At 52.0% G+C, this 23,570-nt stretch overlaps 3 protein-coding genes across 15 annotated transcripts in view; 2 read left to right on the forward strand and 1 right to left on the reverse strand.

The window, feature by feature from the left end:
- Positions 1 to 112: 112 nt before the first annotated feature.
- On the forward strand, positions 113 to 10,811 carry GTPBP2 (GTP binding protein 2). Of its 3 annotated transcripts, none has more exons than XM_066315874.1 (13): positions 113 to 434; positions 2,676 to 2,702; positions 3,304 to 3,488; positions 3,790 to 3,898; positions 4,440 to 4,637; positions 4,915 to 5,089; positions 5,736 to 5,955; positions 6,381 to 6,516; positions 6,936 to 6,994; positions 7,623 to 7,794; positions 8,072 to 8,236; positions 8,599 to 8,806; positions 8,903 to 10,811. In XM_066315874.1, the coding sequence occupies exons 1-12, from the start codon at positions 252 to 254 to the stop codon at positions 8,794 to 8,796; spliced, it is 1,827 nt and encodes a 608-aa protein (XP_066171971.1). In that variant the 5' UTR covers positions 113 to 251; the 3' UTR covers positions 8,797 to 8,806; positions 8,903 to 10,811. The 3 variants fall into 3 exon arrangements, with proteins under 3 accessions (XP_066171971.1, XP_066171972.1, XP_066171970.1); XM_066315875.1 differs by having other exon boundaries at positions 8,599 to 8,802; XM_066315873.1 differs by having other exon boundaries at positions 8,599 to 10,811.
- Positions 10,812 to 12,860: 2,049 nt separating this feature from the next.
- Positions 12,861 to 22,603, reverse strand: POLH (DNA polymerase eta). Of its 4 annotated transcripts, none has more exons than XM_066315870.1 (10): positions 22,480 to 22,603; positions 22,003 to 22,312; positions 21,678 to 21,919; positions 21,245 to 21,414; positions 17,890 to 17,993; positions 16,916 to 17,035; positions 16,197 to 16,320; positions 15,475 to 15,540; positions 14,667 to 14,830; positions 12,861 to 13,886 (listed from the first exon to the last, which is right to left on the reverse strand). In XM_066315870.1, exons 1-10 carry the CDS (start codon positions 22,601 to 22,603, stop codon positions 13,028 to 13,030), a joined length of 2,283 nt encoding a protein of 760 aa, XP_066171967.1. In that variant the 3' UTR covers positions 12,861 to 13,027. The 4 variants fall into 4 exon arrangements, with proteins under 4 accessions (XP_066171967.1, XP_066171965.1, XP_066171969.1 ...); XM_066315868.1 differs by having other exon boundaries at positions 22,003 to 22,137; positions 22,236 to 22,603; XM_066315872.1 differs by lacking the exon at positions 22,480 to 22,603 and having other exon boundaries at positions 22,003 to 22,137; positions 22,232 to 22,372.
- A 44-nt stretch (positions 22,604 to 22,647) lies between these two features.
- The window catches only part of XPO5 (exportin 5), a 30,582-nt gene continuing 29,659 nt past the window's right edge, over positions 22,648 to 23,570 (forward strand). For all 8 annotated transcript variants that reach the window (XM_066315859.1, XM_066315866.1, XM_066315862.1 and 5 more), the window contains exons 1-2: positions 22,648 to 22,783; positions 23,040 to 23,161. In XM_066315859.1, the coding sequence (XP_066171956.1) occupies positions 22,679 to 22,783; positions 23,040 to 23,161 (227 nt within the window). In that variant the 5' untranslated portion in view covers positions 22,648 to 22,678. The remainder of the gene's footprint in view (positions 22,784 to 23,039; positions 23,162 to 23,570) is intronic.

Below are 23,570 nucleotides of genomic sequence, written 5' to 3' on the forward strand. Positions count from 1 at the left end.
ACTCCAACTCCCATTAGCCCCCGCGGATGGAACCCGTACAGGAGCTAGCGGGTCGCGCCGCGGGGCACGCCGGGAAATGTAGTTTCGAGCGGGCGGCGCGCGGTGTCTTCTCGGAGTTGTAGGCGGGCGGGACTCGCTTTCCCGGGGCGCCGCGCGGCGGTCGGTGACGCCGGGGCCGGAGCCGGGCCGGCGGGGCCGGGCGGGGAGCAGAGCGGGCGCTGCAGCGGGGCGGCGGGGCCGCGGTGTCCGCCATGGACTCGCGGGTGTCGGAGCTGTTCGGGGGCTGCTGTCGGCCGGCGGGCGGTGGGGCAGGGGCAGCGCTGCGCGGGCGCGGGGGGGCCGCGCCTGGCGGTGGCGGTGGCTCGAAGGCGAAGAAGAAGAACGGGCGGAGCCGCGGAGGGAAGGCCAACAACCCCCCGTACCTGCCGCCCGAGGTGAGCTCCGGCAGCCGCCGCGTCCCGTCAGCCGCGGAGGGAGCGGGAGCAGGCGCGGGGGCGGGGGCACCGCCGCTGAGGGGCGGGAGGGGCCGGGGGCCGGTGTCCCCCCCAGAGCGGGTCGGTACCACGGCCGGACCCCGCAGGTTGGGTGGCGGGTCTGGCTGGAGATGCCGGCGGTGCTGGTGCGGGGCCGTGCCGGGTCGGGCTGACGGCAGCCGTAGGAGCGGTCCGGCAGCCCCGGCCCCGAGAGCCGTGTGCCCGCCTGCCCCGAGCTCTCCTCCGGCTGTGCTTGCGCCCCTGGTGCCAGGGAGTTCCCTGCGGGGTCCAGCGGACCCTGTCCGTGAGTAGTATCGCACTGCCTCCGACTGTCTGTGGGCGCTTTGCCGCCTGCGATCGAAATTGCTTCGAAAACAAAGCTTTCCTCGCCTCGTAGTTTCAAACATCCCGTTTGCGTCTCTCTCTCCGCGAGAGACGATGTGGAGGGTCTGAGCCCCTTTCCAGCTGCCAAACGGGTCCTGGTGACTCCCTTCCCAGCTAATTTGACAGCTGTTTCCTTACATAGGGCTGGGGATGGTATGGACAGAGGGCGAGGCACTTGTCTCTTGCAGCAGGAAGAAGTGGCACTGGGAGTACGTGGGTGTGTGCTCAGCTGGGGCAGTTGTCACCGCTCTCATAGAACTGTCACTGTGGGGAGAATGACGTTGGCTCGGACTCAATTGCTCGGCCCCAGTCAGTGAGATATTTCTGTAAAATATATAATAGCCTGTGCTGGGAGCGAGCAATTCCTCCACAAGGCAGGCATGGGACTCTTGGGAAGATGGCAAAACAGTGCTTTGCTACTGTTAGATCTTCTCCACGGAAAGGACTGTGCCCTGCAGCCGCAGTTTAGTTCTTGTTCCTTTCAGCTGAAGGCTGGACAGCCCCTGTGGTTTCAAAACAGCTTCCTGTTTCTGGCTACCCTGTGCAGTGTGCCCCAGCAAGCCTAGCCTTGTTGCTTTTCTAGTCTCAAGTGCCTTGGAGAAGACCCACTTCCTTATTTAGATGACAGTGCGGTAGGTGAATGGGTTTTTGTTAGAACTGGAAAGCTGGTAGATGGCAGGAGAGGAAAACCTGCTACCAGTACCTTTTTCTCAGGGCACAGCTCTGCTGCCAGAGAACCGAGCTGACAATTGAGAACTTCGGTTGGCCTTATGCCACTGTAAGCACCGCTGTGGTTAGGAGCTGAGCTGGAAGGCAAGGAGAGGGCTGTTGCCTCTCCTGACATGCAAATAGGTGTCCAGAGGAAAAGGAAGTGATTACTGTTGCCAGCCCCATTTAGTCTAACAGAGTATGTGGCTTCCTGCAGGCTCCAGCCCTTTCTTAGTGGTCCTTATACTAATCAATGGGAATCAATGGAGAAAATTACTTAAATATTGTATATCCAGTTGTAAAATTAAATATTCTCTTTGGAAAGCTGGAGCCTGTTTTGGTTGAAATGAGTTTGATGAGTACTCGGGCCTTTTTGTTACCATCTGGCTTCAGCCTTTCCTGAGAACATACTTCTGAGCATATTGTGTACAGACAGTCCCAAACAGGTCTGTTTCTCCAGAACTCTCTGACCAGTGACTAGCTGGCAAAGGAGTCATTACCTTGCTTCTTTATGTCTGTAGTCCTTCCTTATAGAGAGAAGATACATAAGGATGTAGAAAGGAGTCAATGAAAAACTAATTGGGTGAAGGAGAGTATCACTGAACAGGGGAGGAAGCAGAAGCTTTTGTTCTCAGGCCCCTGTTTTCTGTGTACATTGGATGGATGGATGGGTGGAAGCTGCTGGATAGGGTGGGAGTGGGATGCTGTGGGTGGCATTTTGCAGGTCCGTGGATGGGTGAGGGGGGAGACTTTAAATCATATACTCGTGTGTGCCTTTTTGAAACTGGAACTCTCTGTTACTGTTAGGCTGGCCCTATTCTTTACTGTCCAGAAAAAAATTACCCCCCAGACCCTTGTGTCCCCCTCTAGTTTTGTCCTTTGGTGTCATGATGTGGGATGCAAACAGCACAAATAAACCATAAGGAAAATTCTAGTTGAGTGTAGGAGGAAAGAATGGCAGAAAGGTGGGACCTAACAGTCTCTTTCTGCCCCTTTCCCTCTCTTTGAAATCCTCAGCTTGAGCTTCAGAATATATGGGCAGCTAGTGCCTGTAGAAGTCTGTGTGGGCACAGCATCTAACTGTTCTGTCTTGTTTCTTTCTCTGACCAGGCGGAAGATGGGAACATCGAGTACAAGGTGAGACTTTTGAGGTTGCAGAAGGAGGTCTTTCTCCCAGAGGGTTATTTTGCAGTGAGTAACTTCACCAAAGACAGCCTATGGGTAACATGGCCAAGGAAAGGACAGAAGAGTGGACACTGCACTAAGGAACTACATTCATCTTCTGTGTCTGTGTGCAAAGCTTTACCCAGTATGCTGAGCTGGAAAAGTTTGATCTCAGTACTCATTTTTAGGAATCTCTTCTAGTATATGATGCCTGCTGTATTTTTCTTGAGAGAGAGATGCAGATATCTCTGAAAGTGATTTGCTACTTTCTTGTGGCTGCTCTGCCATTTGCACTTACTGGCTCCTGTCTCACAGATTGGTCCCAGAGTGCTGTCTTTAACTCTGCAGCAGGCAGGGTACAGTTCCCTTTGTCATGGGGCAGGAAAGTTCTTTTACCATATGTTTGTACCTTTGTGAAACCCCTTCTCACCTGTCCCATGGCTTCTGTTCAGACACTAATACAGGCTGTGCTTTCTAGAGGTGGGTCAGAGTTGGGAGCATTGCTTCACAGAACTGGGCAGTGGGATTGCCTCTGCATCCAGGCTGTGACTAGAACTCTTTGTCTGTTAAACAGCTAAAGCTGGTGAACCCCTCGCAGTATCGCTTTGAGCACCTGGTGACACAGATGAAGTGGCGACTGCAGGAGGGCCGAGGTGAGGCAGTCTATCAGATCGGCGTGGAGGACAATGGGCTGCTGGTGGGCCTCTCGGAGGAGGAGATGCGAGCCTCGCTCAAGACACTGCGCCGGATGGCAGAGAAGTACGTGCTCCCTTTCACCTGCAGGGCCCACGAGAGTGAGCTGCCTCCGGTAGAGAGGCTCCCTCCCTGCAGTACTCTAAGCTCCATCCTGCAAAGCCCCTGGATGACTGACATTCCTTCAGTCATGAGGCTCTGGAAACGTGAGGAAAGTTACAGGGCTTTTGTCTGGAAGCTTGAGGCTCCTTCCGTGCTATCCCCAGCCTTCACCCCATTTGCTTGTCAGAGGTGCAAGGTTATTGTACAGGTGCAAGAGCTGTCAAGTACAAATGTGCCTCACTCCTTCCTTTTGTCTTTGTGGCAGGGTTGGGGCTGACATTACGGTGCTTCGGGAGAGGGAGGTCGATTACGACAGCGATGTTCCAAGGAAGATAACGGAGGTGCTTGTCCGAAAGGTGCCTGACAACCAGCAGGTAGGGACCTGTGGTTTGGCTGTCTTCCCCAGCTGGAGAGCTATAGGCTTTGTATGAGCAGCTTCCTTTTGGGATGGGAGCCCAAACCCTAAAGGCGCTTTGTCATAGGTTGGCCCATAGCAGGTGCTTTAAAGGGCTGTCAGAGGGAAGCTTGATGATAACACTTATCTCCAAGATTGTGATTGAGGCAGATGTCAGTGTGGGAGATTGACTGGATCAGAGGTGGAAAATGATTTTGCTTCTGTGGCAGTGGTTCTGATAAAGACCTGTGTGCAAACAAGGAAGGATTTAGAGGTCTGCTGCAGCAAATGACCTTTTTGTGATATCAAAGCCTGTTATGTCACATCTCAACTCTAGAAAGTCTGTCGTGACTGCTGGGCAGTAGTTTGCAGGGAGCAGGAGCAGAATCTGAGGAAGATTAAAGGTGCATGTCCCTGATGTAGGGAAGCTCTCTGAGCTGCATCTCCACTGTCCAGTAGTGCTCATGCACTCAGCACAACAGTGGTTAAGTTTAATGATGTCTTTGTTCTTTTTCCTGTAGTTCTTAGACCTTCGAGTAGCTGTCCTAGGGAATGTGGACTCAGGGAAGTCAACACTGTTGGGTGTCCTAACACAAGGAGAACTAGACAACGGGCGTGGCAGAGCACGCCTCAACCTCTTCCGGCATCTCCATGAAATCCAATCAGGAAGGACATCAAGCATCAGCTTTGAGATCCTTGGCTTCAACAGCAAAGGAGAGGTAAGCGAGTGGGTTGCTGAACTCAGAAAGCTGGAGGAGAACAGGATTGCCCACCTGTTAGAACTGTGAGTGGGACAGGAGGGAAGAGAGGTGGCACAGTTCTGTGTTCCTTGAACTGAACCTGAGTGTTGGTAGTCTGTCTGCAGCAGACACTTTCATGCACCCATGGTGAATGATCTCTACTTAGTAATTCTGACATCAAAGTGGATAGACAAGAGCTGAGCTTTATTTACTTGCCTGCTGGGGCTGCCTCTCTCACAAGCTCCTTATCCCTTAGGTGGTAAATTACAGTGACTCCCGGACAGCAGAAGAGATCTGTGAGAGTTCTTCCAAAATGATCACTTTCATTGACCTTGCTGGCCACCATAAGTATCTGAAAACAACCATCTTTGGCCTCACCAGCTACTGCCCAGACTTTGCCATGCTGGTGGTTAGCGCCAACACTGGCATTGGTGAGTGTTGCCCTGCCTGCATGGATTTACTGCAATATGTGAAGAGGAATGGAGAATGGGGGGAATGGGTCCTTGTCAGCTCTCAGTGGTTGTCAGAAAAGTTTATTAATTTGTAAGCTTCTACTAATATCTTGTAGGCCAGTGTCTATAAGTGCCTGGGAGGGGAGTAGATCTAGAATCCTTTTACCAGCTGTAGATCACATTAAACTGTACCCTGGACAGAGAGGCTTTGTTTCGGATCTGGGGCTGTGTTTTTCAGAAAAGAAAACAACTTTGACATATTCTTAGGAATGATGAATCCCAAAGTCCTGTAAAAAGGCATCTGGAGTTCTCCCACATCTATCTCTGACATTTTTGTGACTGTTCTCTGGCAAACTTTGGCCAAAGAATGAAAAGTACTGCATCTTTCTGAAGCAGACAGATCAGTCCCAAAATTTCTTGGTGGTTTTTATTTTTCTGGACTGATGTTTGGTTTTGTTTAAAAGAATAGTTGTGCTTTTTCAGTGCATGATGAACTAAGCAGTTACAGTGCAATCTCTAGAGTGGGCCTGTGGGATAGCCAGGAGGCACAGCTATCAGCATAAACAGGCTACAGTGGTAACTGCTGCTGCTGCACCTACACTCTCACTACACTTGTCTCCTGCAGCGGGCACAACACGAGAGCACTTGGGCTTGGCCATGGCCCTCAAGGTCCCCTTCTTCATTGTCATCAGCAAAGTCGACTTGTGCTCAAAAGCCACTGTGGAACGGACAGTGAAGCAGCTGGAGCGAATCCTGAAGCAACCAGGCTGCAACAAGCTCCCCCTGCTTGTGAATTCAGACGACGATGCTGTTACAGCAGCACAACAGTTTGCACAATCTCCCAAGTAAGGGACCATTCTTTTCTTCTGTAGGGAGCAGGCAATTCAGGCTGGGCTGCCAAGCAGAGCTGGGGAAGGGTGAACACAGGGGAGGTGACTACATCTTGAACATCTCTGCTCCTTGTCAAGTTTCCTACATTTGCATATTCCAAGAAGGCATTTTTCCCTCCCAAACTTTTTGCTGGGCTCTGGGAGCAAAGGCTGCATTAGAGTTACTTCTTCATGAGAATAATGTGTGTTAACAAGGGATTGGTGCCTCGACCAAACATTGAGGCAGAGGTTACTGTGGAGTTGTACTTAGCCTTCCTGCTTTAGCCACTTACTGGTGTAGTATCCATCTTCCTGTGGGTCTCAGTAGATTCAGAATCCCAAAAGCCTTCTGGAGCAGTGCTGTGGCCTTCTGCTTATTTCTGTCTATTTGTGTCTGACAGCATCACCCCAATCTTCACACTGTCCAGTGTTTCTGGGGAGAACCTGGATCTCTTGAAAGTCTTCCTCAACATCCTCCCTCCACTGACCAACAGTAAAGAGCAGGAAGAATTAATGCAGCAACTTACAGAATTTCAGGTGGGTATGGGTAGTTTGTTTCAAGTTCTAATACTAGACTCATTGCTGTGCCAGAGGAGAGACGTTTGGGGAATTTGGACACCACGGGTAGAGATGTGGTGAACTCCTGGACATGAAGGAGAGAGACATGAAAAAAAGGACTTGGTCCTTGAGAAAAGCCTGAGTGGCTGGATCTGTTCTAACCATGAGAGATGTCTGTCTCAGGGATAAAATAATTTCTCTGGTTGCTATTTAAAAAGCAGAGGTTTGTTCCTTTAATGGGAAGGTAGTGGGGGCTGGTGAAGCTCTGAGACCAGTGTCTGATGACCAGCAGAGAGATCACCTTCTTCCACACAAGGAGCGGGCTCTTTGTCCTCATTCTGGAGTGTTGTTTCATAGCTGTCTGTCTGAGCAGCTTATTCTTGTTGGCCTTACTGCAGGTTGATGAAATTTATACGGTGCCAGAGGTGGGGACTGTTGTGGGAGGAACTCTGTCAAGGTAAGTGAGCCTAGGCAGATATGTGTGTATGTGAATGGTTGCTGGAGTTCCCACAAGGTTAGAGTCACTTGCTGCAGAAGTGGAAGCTGTGTGAGGCTCAGTCCTGACTGCAGCCAGGTGACTGAGCCAAGTGACAGTAGAGCCCTACAGGGAGTCTAGAGTTGGCAGGGGTCAGGCATGATCCAAAGGAGTTGCTTTCTTCCTTCCTCAAGTATGGGGAGGAAATGTAAAAGGTAGATCCTCTGATTCCAGCAGGGGTTGGTTAACTGCCCACTACCCCATGAAAAGGCAGCTGTCCCTACACGTTCGGGAGCGATCAGAGCAGTTTGGCCGCCAGCACATCCACACTGAAGGAGTGTCATCTGAGGTCTCTCCACCAGAAACAAAGCAGTGTGGAAGAGCACTGGGAGTGCAGTGGCCCCTGTCTGTACCTGGGATTCTTAAGTGATAGTGTGGCTGTCACTCCTGCTGTAAGAAATCATGATTCTCAGCAGCTTTATGCCCCTGTTGGTTGGTCCAGGGTAAGAGTCCAAAGACTTGGCCCTGGGGAATTTTTTCAGGTTAATCTTGGAGGGCGAAATGTCTTTGTCTCCTGATTGACTGTTTCCTGCTCTTCTACCCTGGGCAGTGGGATCTGCCGAGAAGGGGAGAACTTGGTGGTTGGTCCCACTGACGACGGGAAGTTCCTCCGGCTCAAAGTGTGCAGTATCCAGCGGAACCGCTCTGCCTGCCGCGTGCTGCGGGCTGGGCAGGCAGCCACCCTGGCCCTCGGACCCTTCGACCGTTCCCTGCTGCGCAAGGTTAGTCCTGCTGTTGCCAGGTTGTTCACTGGTCCAGTGAGCAGGGCTAGAGGCTTTCCTGGACATCTCTCATTGCTAGGATGGGAATGAAGTAGAAATGTTTGCAGGAAACTTGCTGGAAGGGGAGGAAATGGCCAGGTTACAAAGTACAATGAATACAAGGCTGAGAATGGGATGCAAGCCCAAGTCACAGAGTGGAGGTGTATTTGTGGTTTTGGGCGCTGTTCAGAAGCAAGGAGACTGGCTCTAATGGTCTGAGCCTTGGGTTGTTCTGCAGGGCATGGTCATGGTGAGCCCAGAAATGAACCCCACCATCTGCTCAGTGTTTGAAGCCGAGATCGTGCTGTTATTCCATGCCACAACTTTCCGGAAGGGGTTTCAGGTGACAGTGCACGTGGGGAATGTGCGACAGACAGCTATCGTAGAGAAGATCCATGGAAAGGTAGGCCATGGGAAGAAAGGGGAGGAAGATGGACTTCCCTGTGGGGTTTGTTGGGATTCCACCATGTCCTCTAGTAAAGCTGGGGACTGCTGGGGTTATTTTTGCATAGCTGTGTCCCTTCCTAACCCTTTTCCCTGCCCATTGGGTTGCTTTTCCTCCAAACATGTTAAGAGTTGAACTCTCCATCCATCAGAGCTTGTGTCTTCCTGTCTCTTGTTATGTATGCAGTAATGGGAAGGGCTCAAGCCATGCAGCCTGAAGAAGGCTGCTCATTTGCCTCATCTTTTTACCATTCACATGCACCTCTTTCTGCATGCATCAGCTTGGGGCATGAATCTAAGCTCTCCCATTTTTCTTTCCAGGACAAGCTGCGGACAGGAGAGAAGGCAGTTGTCTGTTTCAGGTTCATCAAGCATCCTGAATACTTGAAGATTGGAGCCAAACTACTTTTCCGTGAAGGAGTCACCAAAGGCATTGGGCATGTCACTGACCTCCAAGCCATCACCACCAAAGAAAACGGCCTGGAGGAGTCCCTGGGGCCTGGACAGCTGAGCTTCTGACTATCAGTAGGTCAGAGAAATATCCAATCACCAGCACCTGGGGAGAAGGCTGGAAGCTCCTGTGGCTTTCAGAGCAATGCCTGGAGCTGCTGCTGTCCCGTTCTAGTGTGGATGTCCCTCCTCGGCACTGTGAGATGGAGCATGGGAGAGTTTCTTGCACTCAAGTGACGTACGTGGGACAAGTTAAGCATGTTCTCCACATCACCTGCAGCGTTCATTACCCTGCCCTCCTTCAGAATAGATCAGAGGTACCTGCAGACCTGGGCAAGCAAGTTTTGGCTTTGTTTACTCTTTGAAAATTGCTGGTTGGGAGGCGCAGCGCCCTTGAGGACAAGCAGTGAAGGGATGCTTTTCCATCTCTGACACAAGGTCTGGCCCCATCTGCTCTCTGAGCACTGGGTTGATAACAGTGTTCTCTCAAGTCATCCTTCAGCACATCCTTCTGGGCAGGGGATGGAAGAGGCCATGCTACCCACAGCAGGGGCTTGGCTGAACCTCTCAGAATGCATTCAGGACACTTTTTAACCTTTTGAATCTTGGTTGGCTTTAATCTGCTGTGTGTCCATTTGTGCACTGGTTTTGCGTTACTCCAATCTGAGTGTCTTACTGTTGGACAGATGTCCTGTTCCCCACTGACATGTACACATTTCCCTCAGCATCCCTCTTTCTGACTTGAGGGGAGCTGTGGCTGCTCTGAGTGGCACAGCCTCCTGATATAACATCACGAAGACAGAGTTTGTACTTGCATCTGTTCCGTGCAGCAGCTGGACAGGAGGCCATTCTGTGGAGCAGAGCAGGGCCTGGGCCTGTGCTGGTGTGAGCAAGTTATTTCTATGGATATTTACCTGAAGATGCCATCTGCACGTTAGTAGCAATGGTCTGTGGTGGGCTCCCTGGTGTGGCTGTTCCCAGCCCACTTTGTTCCTCGCACACTTGCCTTAATGCGTGAGGAGGACAAGCTGCATTACCTACACAAAACCAGGTAACTTCTGTTTTAACAGTGGCATGATTTTTATTCCTCTTGGAGCACAAATTCCTTTCTTTCCATTGCCACTGGTGTTTGTTGTCAAAGGAAAGCTGATGTTACCAGCAAGGACTCTGTAGAGTGGAGCGCAGGTCTCCCACTCTTTCATGCAGCTCTGCTGTGCAACCTGGAGGGTGCAGCAGGGTCTGTGAAGCTGTACATAGGCTTTTGGTTTTACTGTTGACTGTTAGACCAAATGTGTGTGCTGTGAGCAAAAGGCCTTCAGCAAGCCCTGCTGGTTGGTGTGGTGGCCTGCTAGCCCAGACTGAATAGAAGAGCAAGGGCCTGTGATAGCCCTGGGCACCCAAGTGGCCCTTCTGCCCTCCTGAGCAGTTCTGCAGCTGGGCCGCTAGCACAGGCACTGCCATGGGGCCGTGCAGGGCCGTGGGTCTGGGCGAGGCCATCGCGGGGCAGGAAGGTGGGGCTGCACCCTGCCAAGAGCGTGCTGAGGTGAGGGGAAGCCTGTCAAGTGGTAGCATAAATGAAGGGAAGGCAGCTTAATAGTTGCAGGAGTGACCTGTCCCTTGGAGGGAGCACTGATCCAGCTGAAAACTGCAGCATGCCCAGCAGAGAGAAAGGAGATGCTGGCTCAGGGTGACTGCTCAAGCAGGACCCCTTTTTTCCCCATTCTGGCAGTGGGCTGGGTATTCCAATACAGTCTTTTCACCAATGCCTGCAAGAAGGACAGGTCCTAGCTGTCAGCAGGCTCTTCCCTTTGGTGCTAGTGGGTCACAAAGAAAGCTGCCTGGGGTGGGGGACTCCAGCTCTTTGCAGCAGCACTGGTGTTTTGTGCCCCAAAGGGGGGTGCTGTGACCTTTCTGAAACAGCTGATGGCTGGTCTCACCTCATCCCTGCCATCTGTGGCATGACTGTTCTTGGTGCCATGCTATTCATAATTGCTGTTTTGTTGTCTTGAATTTTTCTAATGCTGGGGATTGTCCTGGTTCTCCAAGCATCTATATAAATGTACAGAATAAAGATGCTTTATTGAGCTCTCTGGCTGAGTTGTACAATGAGTGAGGGTGGAGCTGGGCTCTTACCCTGCTGCCCTTGGAGCTGGGTCACTGTTGGAGCTGGCTACCCTTCACCCATTCCTAAGCTTCCTGCATTCAGCGCCATAAATACCGCGCCGTGGTGTGGAAAGAATGCACGCACTGTTGTTTACAATCCTGCGCTCCCGGCTTATCTGAGTAAGCCTGGGTGTGCAGCCTGAGGTCACGGGCAGCCACGTCACCCTGAGCACAGCACTTTGGGCGGTGTGGGCGGAGCAGGCCGCGGGGAGAGCCTTCTCACAGTCACAAATTCCCCCAGAGCCTAATTAAAGAGATGCTTTCTAGGGCACACTCCTAACCGGTGATTTGTTTTTAAAATAGCTTCGGCCTTATCAAGAGGTTTATGACTGCCTGGTCTTCATGAGAACAGGTCGTTCCCTTGGGACAAGTAGAGTCAGAAAGGCTTCCCTGTGGAGATGACTTGTGACCAAAAGGATTTGCCTCTTCTGAACTTGTTTTTGTGTCAGATAGTGGCATCTGCAGAGTCCAGTCCTGCAAAACACTTAGGAAATGAGATGTGCCACTGTCACAGATGAGGCAATCCTGCCAGACTGGTTGCTGTTTCTCTTCACGTGAGGACTTTGGGAAACTTGTCACTTTGCAATGTTAGGACTGTCATTAGTGGGAGTGACTCCATAATTCCTTCCTCTACTGATTCGCAGAGCAGCATGCACCAGAATAAGCTTCTTGTTCTTCCTGAAATTTCATGACTGGTTATTAAGTATTAGACTCCACTGACAGTAACGTAGCAGCATCCCAGCACAGGCTGTCTGCCGGAAGGAGAGAGCACTCAACAGCTGCATTAGGATGATGCAGTTCAGAAAATAGCACACAGATAAAGAGCTGGAGTTTGCATCACTATCTGCTGCCTGAAAGGAAGGGCCCCTGCCCAAGGAAGGGAAGCCTGCAGCTGATGAAACTCCCTGCAATGCATTTCCTAACTCCACCCAGTGCTGCCTCAACGTGGCACATTCTTCCCCCCTCCCTAAGAGCCACGTTCGTTATTGGCAGCAGAGCTTCTGGCGGGCTCCAGGCAGCTCGAAGTGTAGCAGGGTTGAGCCCTGCCAGGCAGCTGAGGAGAAGCACTTCTCTTCCCTGGAGCCAGTCTCACCCTCTCTCAGTGCCTGCTTGTCCCTTCCATGATCCTCTGCTTTGTTGGCTGTTGTAATCTGTGGAGCTCTGAAGTGGTCTCTTTACTGTGACCTGTGGCCCAAAGAGCTGAACAAGTCATTTGGCAGAGCACTGTCAGAACAGGTACCTGTCAGCAAGTTGTATCCAGTATCAGTCAGCCTGGGAAGCAGGAAAAACATGGACAAAAAACTTTCACAGTGGGCTTTGTGACTCTTGCCATGTTTTCTATGCCTTCCAGTGAGGGCACTAGCAGTAGAGTGCTTATGTGTCAATAGCAATTACTATGACTTAATGCAAAATTTTCAAAAAGCCCACCAAAAAGTATGCATATGCAGCTACTGCTTCCTCAAATCTTATATGACAGGAGCAGTCTCTCTTGTGTGCTCCTGAGCTGCTGATAAGCATCATGCAATGGACTGCTACACAGAGGGAATTGCCAAACCATGTACAACATAAATCCTGGTGTGTGGGAAGAAGGAATAAAAATCAGTGTCTTCAGGTGGAGAGGAGAAGCAACAACAGGGCTAAGCTACCACATACAAATTACACAGTAAGGGCAAGACCTGTAACCACAGCCAGAGTAGACCATGAGTTGAAGGTTTCATACTGAGTGATTAGACAGGGGTTCAAGCCAAGGCTTACCTGGAGATTCCCTGGGATAAGCTGCTGCACTTACAGTGGCTGCTGTTATAGGAGGAACAGAATTAATAAGCAACCATGCCATGGAAATACCTACGGCAAGAAGGGTAGGTGAGAGTACCATGCAGCTTCTAGTAGCACCAGGCAGGCAGAGACAGGCTTAGCTGCCACCAGCTGGCTACATCTACACAATTCATGAGTTCCAGTTCCTCTTAGACTTGGGGTGGAGATAATTTATTAAGACTTTTCAGCATTAAAACCTGACAGGCAGTATAAAACTTTTACCCGTATTTAAAAACACTGATTCTTTAAAAACACTGATTCTTTAAAAACACTGATTCTTTAAAAACACTGATTCTTTAAAAACACCCAGTGTGGCTGGGAGTTAAGGAGGTAAGGGCTTAAAGAAAAAATCTAAAGTTCTTGTCACACCTTCTTTGGGTCGTTTTGCACTGGATCCTGCTGGAGTCTTGAGCTTGTTCTTTGCTTTGGCAGGAGATCTGGAAGTCACAGCCTTTGCACTGGGAGCTGCTTCTGGAGCCATGGTAGGGCTGGGCTCCAGGAAAGAGCTTTGCAGCTCCAGAGCAAAGTGGTAGTCCATGTGCTCTGGGAACTCCCACACCAGCACAAGTTGGCCACACTTCTCACAGCGCTGCTGGTCACTTGGAGAGGCAGGAGGCAGCAGGGTGAGCCCAGGAGAGGGTGGCAGATTCTGCTCATTTTCCTCCATAGCTGGTTGTAATTTCAGAAGGGTCCTGGAGCTGGGTGGAGTTGAGGGTGTTTGTGTAGCCTCTGATGACAACCTCTCCCGGGGAAGCCTCTCGTACGGAGAAGCGGGGCTGGCATTGCTGGGACTCTGCTTCACAGGGGACTCCAGGTCACACTGCACAGAGGGAAGTCCAACAGGCAAGCCAACAGCAGCTCTCTCTCGGTGCTCTGGGGATCTGGGCACAGCAGTGGCACCAGTGGGCAAGCTGTTTGCTGCTGCTGCCTGTGACAGCTGCCGTTCTGCTGCCTTTTGGAAGAATGACTCAATAGCACTAGCTGGCTTCTGCCGAAACTCTTTGCTTGGGCTCCTAAAGAACTTGACCCCAGCCCTCCCACAAGATGTGGTGTTTTGGCTGGTGGTGGCAGTGCCATCAGGCTGGGTATCACCTGTCAGGAAGGTGGCAATGCCTGTAGAGAGGGTGACAGGCTCTGAGAACTTGCTTGCTGAGAGTTGCACTGAAATCAGCGGTGGAGACCTGCAAAGGACAGACCAACATCAGCTCAGACAGCCACCTGGAAAGCAAGAAATCTTTTGAGGTAAGACTTTAAACAACACACAGCATTCACAGACAGGGGAATTGTAGTATCTGACAAGGGACAGGAGAGATGTTTACTTTGACAAAGTTAGTATTGCTCCCTCCAGAACAGACATAGCAGGCTGTGCTGGGCAAAGCAGAGCCCCTTTTTCCAAAGCAGCAACTCCCAAAGGAAGGGCATTGGAGCAGGAGCAGCCAGCTGCCCGCCTGGACTTTCAGTCCACTACAGACTGAAGCTGCTGTGAGATGAGAGGGCCCTAAGGGAGCAGCAGCCTTGTCAGAGTTTAACAGACAGGACCTTCTTTCCTTCACTGCAGAACAGAAGGAAGGAAGGAAATGCTGAGGACAGCACCTGTGCACTTTAGTTTTTCTTCCTGCCCCAATGGCTTCCTCACAAAGTTTTGTCCTGAGGGTAGGACAACAAAGCTTAGCTAACTTCTTCAGCAGGGCCAGGACAGCCTCACTCCAGTGGGACAAACAGCAGCCAGTAGCAACCCTCAGCTCCAAGTACAGAAGTGTCTCAGCAGATGTGGGGCTCAGAAGAGGCCAGGCTGTCCTACTGCTGGAAGGTCGCTGCACTCTACCATGAAGGTGCTGGGAACCACTTCTCCTGCCACTCAAATTAACTTCAGTTCCTTTCCAACAGGCCTCTGGCTTGTCCAGTACCTCCCACATCAGAACCAGTCCTGACACAGGCGACGCACTTTGTCCCACACTCACCATGCTGCCTGGTGAGCCCCAGCCACGTTGCAGTTTTGGATGAGGGTGAAGGCATCGTTGCACATTTTCTGTGCGTCGTAGCGGGACAGGGCGCAGAGACGTGACACCCGGGTGTCCCCTTGCTGGCGGATCACCACCATCAGCTGCCGGGCCACGCGGTGGTTCTGTCGGGAGAGCAGAGCTGTGCTTCCAGCGACTCCTGCAGGAAGGGGCAGGAACCGCCGAGGGGACTGTTCCCTGCCTGAAGCCCTCCCCAGTCCCCCACGCCCTGCCATCTCCCGATGGTGGGGTGGGACAACATGTCCTGTCCGGCCTGATTGCCAAGGGATGGGATACACAACAAAAAATGCTTGCACAATTGTGCCACACAGGATGGGAAGCAGCTAGTCCTCGCTTTCCCTCAAAGGCAGCTCCACACGTTTTTTTGGCCCCACTGCAGTGCCAAAGCTGGTGGATTGCTCTCACCCTGGCCTGCAGCCTACCATCGAGATAGGAGCCCACAGGCACACTTGTGTCAGCAAAGGGCTTGCAAGGGAGCAGCAGTGCAGCAGAAGGAAGGTGCAGTGGCTTTCAGATCGCTGCATCCTAAAGCATAGGACAAGGATTGTTCTTAACCCTGCAGTGTTCTTGGGGCAAAACCATCCTGGCCTGTCCATGCTCCTGCACACCTCTCTACTTGGGACACCTCAGCACACAGGCACATGTCTGTGGGTGAGCAGATTTCCTCCTTCCCACATGCCACCCTCAGCTCCTGCAAACCACTCATGGTGCAAATGCACTATGCTTACTCCTTGCCTCCCCTCCTTACCTGGCTCCTGTCCTTGTTCAGTCTGGACTCCAGCTCCAAGGCCAGCTGCAGGAGCCAGTGCTGCACCTGGACAAAGTAGGGTAACAGACAGGTTGGTCCTCTGCTCACAGCAGTACCACAATACAAGAGCAATGCTCTGCACACTGGGGAATGCTGGTGGGGGATCAGACTGGAATGGACAGACTATTTTAAGGCCCTGTATCCGTAGCAGACCTTAAGAAATCAGTCCAGCTGAGATTCAACACTGCAGGCAAGGACACTGTAGATACTATACAAGCCTTGCAGCGTTTACTACTAGGTTTTGCCAAGTAATCTAGGTTCCCTGTCCTGGGTATCTCTTTTCATCTTTCTACAGCTCAGTGGGAACCTTACCCCAGCTAATAGCTAAAGCACATCTTCCCTCTTTCTTTGAGCTGGTTTATCATCCTTCTAGCAATGATGCTCTTGAAGCTTGGCTTCTGAATAACTTTTGAACAGCACAGGCCATTTTGCTCATGGAAATTACAACCAGGATGGACCTCTTTGTGCAGGAGTTTCTTAATACATTTCTGTCCACAGGGACTTCCAGAGCTCAAACCACCTTCTCCCACTAGGCCTCTAGTCTGAGTTTCAGGGCATAATTGTGCCGAAAAGCAGCAGTTTTGCAAGTTAGTCTGTTTTTAGTATCCTTATATTCTCCAGTGTGAAAGCCAAGCCTTATACTAGAAGTAGGCTCTTCCTACCGCCTTCTGTGTGGCCAGGGCTGACTTCCCAGGGAAGTTCTTGCTGCAGCCAATAGACTGGGGCAGGTACCGGTTTTTTACAGGTTCCTCTTCAATTCCTCTGCACAAGTCATAGAGCCAAGACCTGAAAGCCACAGGGAGAGCAGGAGATTAAGGCAGTTACAGACAGGCATCACATCAGTCTCCTGCTGAGTCCTGCTTTCAACTCAGTACAAGCTGTGACTGTCTCTCATCCTCAGCTCTACAGTTACAGCCACAGCTGAACAGGCAGGATTCCTTCAGGCCACAACTGCCTGTCGGCACAACTCCTCCACCTCTTCTCCTGAAGTGGCAACAGTTTACCAGTCCACAGGGCAGTCCAACCACTGTTCTGGGCCCAGAAGTTATGTTTCAGGCCCAAGTCCAGCCTTGTAATTTTCTCTGCAGTGAGACTCTCTAGACTGCCCTCTTCCCAGCCTGCAGAGAACTAGCTCTTTGACCCCATCCTTGGACGCTGTAGAGGAAGGCTGAGACACTGGCTGACAAGCAAAATTTTATCCTGGGGAGGGTGCCTGGGAGCAGGCAAGACTGGAAATCTGCTGTGGGCCTGACAGATCAATGCTTCCAAAAGATATCACTGAAATTTTACCTTCCTGCCTTCCTAATCACAGCAGAACCTAAAAGGTTCTGTGACTGAAAGAAGTCTCAATTTCTGCCAAGAGCCAAGTTGTGGTCATTACCCAGTTTTGTCTCCAAAATGTGTCTGTAGCTCAGTCTCACTGAACTGCGTCAGCTCCCCGATGTACTCTACTCCCAGGATGTCTGTGATAGCAGTGCCAAGCTTGCCTCCCAGGTTACGGCTACGGCACAGAAACAAAGAAAAAGAGAAAACACAAATGAAGCATCATGTGGAGAGTATGACAAGTCTTGTTGCAGCAGCTGTTCATACATGAGAACAGCTAGAAGCTGCTAGGAACTAGCAGGTCAAAAGGAACACTTGGCACATAACAGCTCTTCTGCTCATAGTAAGAGGACACATAGGAGTTCATGTAGGAACTGCTTCTTGGGTCCCCCAGCTTCTCCCTCAGCTCCATCTGATCCCAGACAATGCTCTGAAGAATGCCTCACATACAGCTTCCTTCTTCCTACACAGACAGGACCCTTTCCCACACACATCCCTCTCAATCCCTTGCAAGACATAGAAAGCAGAGAACAGCAGGGAAGGTCTGGAAAGCAGGATTAGGGATTCATACCTCTGGAGCAGTGGTGCTGGTAACACTTCCCTACACCAGGAGAAGTACTTGTGTGTACTGTGGATGCTCAAAAGCAAACTACATCTGCTCTCTGAGCACAGCTGTCACTCACACTGGGGAACAGCTATGACCTCCTTGCCCACAGTTGCTTCTGGCTTAGCATAGCCTTACCCTGGGAAGGGATACCCACAGGCTGCTAGTGGGCTTTTGGATTGTGGTCTCTTCACCAGCAGGGCTGAAATTTCCCAAGTACACTCCCCCTGAATTGCTTCTCACAGCCCTGAGGGATCACTGGCAGGACTCCCTCTACTTGTTAGGAGCACTGATGAGCAGTTACAGTGGAGCTGAGAGCCTTTGCTGGCTTCTGCTGGCTGCTATCAGTGAGCATCAAATTGCTGTGCTGATGTGGCCAGGAGCAGCCCCGGGCTGCACTAAAGCAGCAGCAGCTCCCTGGTACTCACATGCTGCTGACGGGCAGTTTGCTGAAGAGCTGCGGCACAAATCGTGCAGACACCAGTGTCTGGCGGTTGGGCTTGTTCAACCCACAGGCCAGTTTTGCCAGGGTCTGTAACAAAGAACAGGGTGGAAACTCTGTTATTATACACCGTGCGCTGGCCTAATGTGACTCTACCCAACAGCTTGTGCTGCACCACTCTAAGAGCTGCCTTCAGAATAGCTGCTAGGAATATGTGCAGGGTGCACCACTGCTTGCTCTTAGACAGTATCCACCTCAGGGTTCAATATGCAGTAGCTGGGTACTCTGAAAGCAAGGCTGCTTCCAGGCTTCAGTTCTGTGAATTGCCAGACTCCTACTCCAGGCAGATAAAGGTCTGTCATCTGCTGTGGTTGCTGTAGTTTTCCAACAGGCAAGCATGCTAGAGCTTCCACAGCACGCTCACAGTCCTCCCCAGGCTATGTCTCTCACTGTCTTTTTCCTTCACTTTCTGTGTTTGTCTTGCTTTTTCTCGATGTCACGATTTTAATTTTCTCTGTGTGAGGTCTGCAGCAGCATAGTGCTGCAAAAGGAAACTTTAATATGCAGAATTGCTAGCCTGGAAGGCATGTTCTCCTATACAGCTTCCCTTCCCACTCTAAGTTACCACAGGGTCAAAAATACACAGACCAGTTTGAGGTACCTTTAGGTGGGTGTTTGAGGTTTTATTGAACAACTCATAACTTCCTCTTTCACTGCTTTGCCACACATCCTGTAACTAAGCAAAATTTCTTGCCTGCCTATTGAGCTATGATCTTTATTAACAGCCCATTTTACAGGCTTACATACATTTGAATTTGTTTCTAGACAAAGTAGATCCTTTTTCAGATGTCCAAACACTGTTTTTCTTGTCTGGCTGGAGACTTCCAAGTTTACCTACCTCATAAAGTGACGTGCTGCAAACCAAATCAATCACTGAGACTCCACGGGGAGAAATCATTTACTTTTTCTGACACCTTCTGTAAACTGCACATGCTGAAACAGGAATTGGCATTTCTACAAGAGCACTTCTATTACTGACTCATGCTGCTGCTTGTCCACAACAACTCCAGGCTACTTCCTGACTTACTATGACTTAGCCAAAATTCTGCTGGTTGCATTTTTTCTATAAACCACAAAAACAGTCAGTGAGCATAAGAAGCACTGTTTGGTGATTTCAGACTGATTCTAAGCTTTTTCAGGCTCAGAATTTTCAACTCTAATTTAATCTCAGAACTCTCACAGCCCAGGCCCTGAGCCCCATCTCTGCAACACCTGAATTCATACAGCTGTTCCCTCTCTGTAGGCTTCAGTGAAATTACTGGCTCTTAGCAGACCTCAGACAGATCCCCCCTCAGACAGGATCCCATACTAAACACCCCAATTTGAGTGCAACTTACTGAACAAATCATTATGGGAAACAGTAATATTTTCTTCAGCTAGATACATGCCCTTCAGACAACTTCAGTCATGCTGTCTGCTACAGTGTCATCATCAGGTTATTCAGCTCAGCGTGAGGTGTGTTAGGAACCTTAAGGTTGACACCTCAGAGCTGTAGTCTTTCCTGCACATTTGGCCACTAATGCTGTCAACGAGGGCACATAAATGAATTTGGCGTGAGTAGTTCCTGAGAAAACCATGCTGTTGTCCTCCAGGTGCTTCCAATTTTTTTGGCCTTATTCATCATCTGGGTTCCTGGTGTACTCTAACGAGGTACTTCATTGGGAAAAGCAGTTCCTTGTGAGTGTTTTCTGTAGAAAAAAACACAAGCATAAAACAGGTAATCTTCACCTCGAGTTTCAGGCAGCAGTCACTGTAGCCTGAGAATGGTTTATACTGACACAAATTCCCAATGACTCAAAGGCAGAAGAACACCAGATTGGGGCACTGAGGTGAGCCGGGTTGCTTTTTGTCTTTTTGGTGAGTCAGTGTTTACCCTGCTGGCTGTGGAGATTTGGGTGATGCTCAGCCAGCTGCCAAGAGCAACCACAGGAGCTCATGGTGCATGACAGCAGTTGCAGAAACAAACGGACTTTGATGCTATAGATGCTGTAGCTACAGAGAGTTTCCTGCCGGGTGAAATGCAGGGTGATTTACTGAGAGCATCCCTTTTGTTCTGAGAAAATGTTTGTACCCACTGAGGTGAGCTGGCTATGGAAGCACAGCACGGTATTCTGCACAGCCACAAGTATGCTGGGCTGATCTCTGCACTGTGCTTGCTGCTACAGACAGTTCTTCAGGGATAGCACAGTATATTGCAGTGTATTGCAGTGTCCTTATTCTCTCAAGAAAAAAAAAAAAAAAAAAAAAAAAAAAAAAAAAAAAAAAGCTGGCATAGAAAATGGAAGCTGGCAGAAACTGCTAGGAATATCAGGGAAGCTCTCTGTTATTTTTGATTAAGAAAACCAAAAGGCAAATTGAACACGCCTTCCACTTCTACGCCAGTGACCTTCCTCAGCTAGCTCATTTCTGCCTTGCAGTCTGCTCTAGTTTCAAACTGACCCACTGCAGAACCAGTTCCAGTCCTTGTGTACAGCTGGCAGTAGTATCAGAAGTTTCTGCAGCAGTCTAAGATGAAATATATCTTCCTTGAACTCCAAAGTATCCATTTAGTCTTAATTTTAATTTTTTTTCTGAAGTCAGAGCCTGCCTTTATAAAGTCATACCTGTATAAATAAAAACCCTCTTCTGCAGAACAAAAGGGATGCTCTCAGTAAATCACCCTGCATTTCATCTGGCAGGAAACCCTCTGTAGCTACAGCATCTATAGCATCAAAGTCCGTTTGTTTCTGCAGCTGCTGTCATGCACCATGAGCTCCTGTGGCTGCCCTCAGCAGCCGACTGAGCATCACCCAAATCTCCACAGCCAGCAGGGTAAACACTGACTCACCAAAAAGACAAAAAGCAACCCGGCTCACCTCAGTGCCCCAATCTGGTGTTCTTCTGCCACCAAGTCGCTGGGAATTTGTGTCAGTAAAACTGGCTACAGTCACTGCTGCCTGAAACTCAAGGTGAAGATTACCTCTTTTATGCTTGTATTTTTTCTACAGAAAACACTTCTGGAGGATTTAAACCCCTTTTGTTCCTAGTGAGCTCATTCATTAGGGTACACCAGGAATCCAGGCAGTAAATGAGTGAGTTGCTGATTGCCCAGGCCACTGCTCCGAGGAAACAACCCCTCCCATTTCCAGATGTCTTTTAATATCTCTGAAGGTGTGATCATACATGTTGCATTCCCAGCTTGTCTCGCCTTCTACAAGAGACTTGCAAGTACAGGAGAGCATCTACAGCATCTTCTGACTCTGCTACCCAGAAGAAATCAGGCTGATGCATTATGCACGTACCTTGTTGTGCGAGATGCCAGCTGAACACCTGAAGCCGGTAGCTGCTTCCACGGCCACCCTAATTTCTTCCACAATTATTGCACCCATGGTCAGCTGCAGGTCAGGGCAGTCAGGGTTATCGAAAGACAGGGACGCCAGCCACTCGTCCAAACCACGTTGCCGCAGCTCCTCTAGAAAAGTGACACAAAAGGGATCACAAGGGGACACGAAATGGCACTTTTTTGCTGAGCCCAGCAACGAGACCCCCAGCATCAGCCAGTCCCAGCCAGCAGCCGCAGGCTTCTGTCAGCGCATTCCAACCACAGGGAGGAGAAGCGGGCACCTTAAAAACCATTAACCGCGGAAACCACAGACCCCATTTACCACGCCCTCGATTCGAGGGAGACAAAGCAGGCGGAGTGGACCTTCCCAGGGCGCGGGGGTCGGTGCGTACCCTTCCCGCCGGGATCATCTCGGCGCGTGCCGTTCCCGCCGGGATCGGGGCCGGCCTCTCCGGGCAGTCCCTGCACGAAGGTGCTGGGGAGCAGCTCGGCCGGCAGGGGGCGCCCACGCAGCTCGCGCAGCCGGTGGCGCGCGCTGCCCGTCAGGTCCAGGTACGCCTCGTCGATGCTCGCGCGCTCGATGGCGGCGAATCGCGACAGCACCTGCATCACCTCGGCGCTGGCCTCCCGGTACCTGCCGGGCGGCGGGCACGGGCTCAGCCGCCGCCCCGCGCCGCCAGGGAGGCCCGCGCCGCCGCCCCCGGCCCCCGCTCTCACCGTGTGAGGTCCGCCTTGCCCCGCGCCTGCGGCACCCGGGCCAGCGCCAGCTCGGGGCACAGCGCCCGCGCCTCCGACGCCCACATTCCGCGGGACACCCCAAACGCGCGTGCCTCGTAGCTCACCGCGATGATCCTGCCAAGACACGGAGGTGAAGCGCAGGGCGGGCCCGGCCCCGCGGGGAGCGGGGTGGGACGAAGAGCCGGGGTCGCTAAGCCGGCTCGCCTACCTACCCGCCGCCCTGCCACTCGGTGTACTGCACCACGGCGCAAGGCCGGCCGCGCAGCTGCGGGTCGAGGCGCTGCTCCACCTGCATGAAGAAGCAGTCCATGTCTACCAGGGCCACCACGCGCTCCCGGCCCCGCGACATCCCGCCGCCGCCACTGGCTCCCGCCCGACTGAGTGAATGATTGAATAACCGCCCGCTCGGTGGGGCGGAGAGCCCCGCCTTCGGCCGCCGCTTTGCGGCACCCGTACTTTCCGCGTGGGGCACGCCGGGAGTCGTAGTTGTCCAGGGTGCGGTGGGGCGTGCGCGTGTCCCCGCCGCGACGGTGCGCGGCGCCCGCGTTCTCCCCGTGTCCCCGTGCTTCCCAAGGCGCATGCGCGGAGCTGCGTCCCGGCCGCCCCGCTCGTCCCTCTCGTGGGTGGCCGGTGGCGCGCGCCCGCCGCCGCCGCCATGTCCGCCGAGCAGGTGAGCGGCCTCTGCGAGCAGCTGGTGAAGGCGGTGACCGTCATCATGGACCCGGCGTCCACGCAGCGGTACCGCCTGGAGGCCCTCAAGGTACCGCCCGGCCGGGGAGGGAGGGAGAGAGGGACGGAGAGAGGGAGGGCGCCGGGCTCCGGCCACGCGGGCGCCCCGTCCGCACGGCCCCGGAGCGAACGAGAGCCTGGCGGGCCGGTCCCGGGCGTCCCCTGAGGTGCTGGGAGCCGTGGTGGGGCTGCCGCGTGTCCCCCGGCGTGCTCCGCCAGGGATGGGGCTGCCACCTCCTGCCCCGGTGTGTAACTGCGTGTGCGTGTCCCGGCCCTCTCTCCCCTAGTTCTGCGAGGAGTTCAAGGAGAAGTGTCCCATCTGCGTGCCCTGCGGGCTGAAGCTGGCAGAGAAGACGCAGACGGCCATCGTCCGGCACTTCGGCCTGCAGATCCTGGAGCATGTGGTCAAGTAAGTCAGCTCGTCCCGTGCTGCGATCCTGGAAGGGTCCCGGCCTGCCGCCACTCAGCGCTGGCGTGGGACCTGTGCCCATTCCGGCACCTCCCCGCTCAGGGAGGCACTTTCAGGACGCAGGGAGTGCGTTCTGCGGCAGAGGACAGTTGCGGTCCAGCTCTGGATTCTTTTCTTATTCTGTAAGAGAAGGAGAGGAGAGAATTGCTTTCGGGCAGGTTGGGAAGGTGAATTCACTGTGGTGTAAGACATCACAAGATGAAAATAAGCACACTGGGTTACCAGTAGGACTTTGCAGTGTTCTGTTATTGGCCTCCTGCTAACAAAGAGGCTTTGTATTAGTTCAGTTCTCAGATTCCTTTCTCTGCCGTCTCTACAGACCTGATGCTTTGTGCTTTTGCTGCTGCTT

This window comes from Sylvia atricapilla, chromosome 3 (assembly GCF_009819655.1).
Source record: "Sylvia atricapilla isolate bSylAtr1 chromosome 3, bSylAtr1.pri, whole genome shotgun sequence".
Lineage (NCBI taxonomy): Eukaryota > Metazoa > Chordata > Aves > Passeriformes > Sylviidae > Sylvia > Sylvia atricapilla.